Source organism: Bison bison, unplaced genomic scaffold (assembly GCF_000754665.1).
Source record: "Bison bison bison isolate TAMUID 2011002044 unplaced genomic scaffold, Bison_UMD1.0 scf7180017864473, whole genome shotgun sequence".
NCBI classification, from domain to species: domain Eukaryota; kingdom Metazoa; phylum Chordata; class Mammalia; order Artiodactyla; family Bovidae; genus Bison; species Bison bison.
Window position 1 is genome coordinate 17290918 of NW_011495034.1, and position 1260 is coordinate 17292177.

The window sequence follows — 1260 nt, forward strand, 5'->3', positions numbered from 1 at the left end:
GGCCCCACCATTCTCTAGAGGGAAACTGCAGTGGGGGAGGGGCCGATCTAATCAGCATGGGGGTGGGACTGGATGGGGAGGCCGGGCACCCTGCAGTGGGCTGCTGGGAAAGGAAGCCTTCCAGACAAGCCCACTGGGAAGCCTGAGGCCTCAGCCCAGGGAAGGAACAGTCCCAGCGCTTCAGAAACATGCCCTGAGGGGAGGCCACCCTGGGCAGCTGGGGTCTCTACCTGAAGGTCAGGTGGTGGTTGTTCCACTTCCTCCCCGTGAGGGCGTAGCGCTTCCTCCGCCGCCGCAGGTTGGCTTTCACACGTACCCCGAACTGGTCTGGCACCCCACAGCGGGGCCGCTTCATCCACCTGGGAGCACAAAGCCTCCTCTCAACACACCTGCCTGCTGGGCACCGCCTCTTCCAGGCAGTCCACCATCTCCCACCCTCCAGCCACCGGCCTCCAGCTGCACCTATTATGAGGGCAGCGGCAGTGAGAAGACTCTCCCTAAGCTTTGAGCTCCTTCTCAGGAAAATGGTATGATGGCCTGGTACTAGAAGACTGCGTGTCTAGGAGTGGCTCTGCAAAGGAGAGCCCCTGTTTACCAGTATCGCCCAGGAGCAGGAGCTGAGTTACCCTAAGGCCTTTTATCCCTGATACCTTCTGCTCTGAGTGCTCATCAAGAATGTGGCTCTGGGTCACAGCATCTCTGTCAGACTCAGAGCAAGGCCTAACTAGGCAATCACAGCACGTGTACCACACGTCCCATTCCCAAGCCAATGGCAGACACCACTAATCAATCCTGTGCTCCTTGCTGCTGAGCTGGGTTTCAGCCTCAGGAGCCTTCTCAATACAAGACAGCAGCAGCCCCTCCCAACCGATGAGAGCTAGCATGGAGGATCAAACCCTTTGCCACCTTGTATCTAGGCCACCCTTTCCTGGAAAACTCCACAGGCCAAGCCTTTATCACAGCAGGCTGGAAGGAGGGCAGGTGCTAGTGGGGTCTGGGAATGACCTGACGGAAGGACTCACGCCTTGGTCTCTTCGTCCAGCACACCCGTGACGGGGATCCCGTAGAAGCGCTGCATCTCGGCGAGGGCCGAGGCCAGGATCTGGGCGGAGCGCATGGTGGACATGTGACGGCTGGGCTGGGGCGGTTAGCCGTAGAGCCGCAGCCAGTTCTGCAAAGGAGAGGCCACGGCCTGGTCAGCAGGTCCTGGCCCCCTGACCTCCAAGCATGCGCAGTCTGCCTCCCACCCCCTCCCACCCC

The 1260-nt window shown here is 60.4% G+C and overlaps 1 protein-coding gene across 1 annotated transcript in view; it reads right to left on the bottom strand.

Moving 5' to 3' along the window:
• MMP15 (matrix metallopeptidase 15 (membrane-inserted)) overlaps positions 1-1260 on the bottom strand; it is a 21204-nt gene that overhangs the window by 8257 nt on the left and 11687 nt on the right. Inside the window, 2 exon segments of the mRNA XM_010861968.1 lie at positions 231-359; positions 1023-1171. Coding sequence (XP_010860270.1) covers positions 231-359; positions 1023-1171 — 278 coding nt within the window.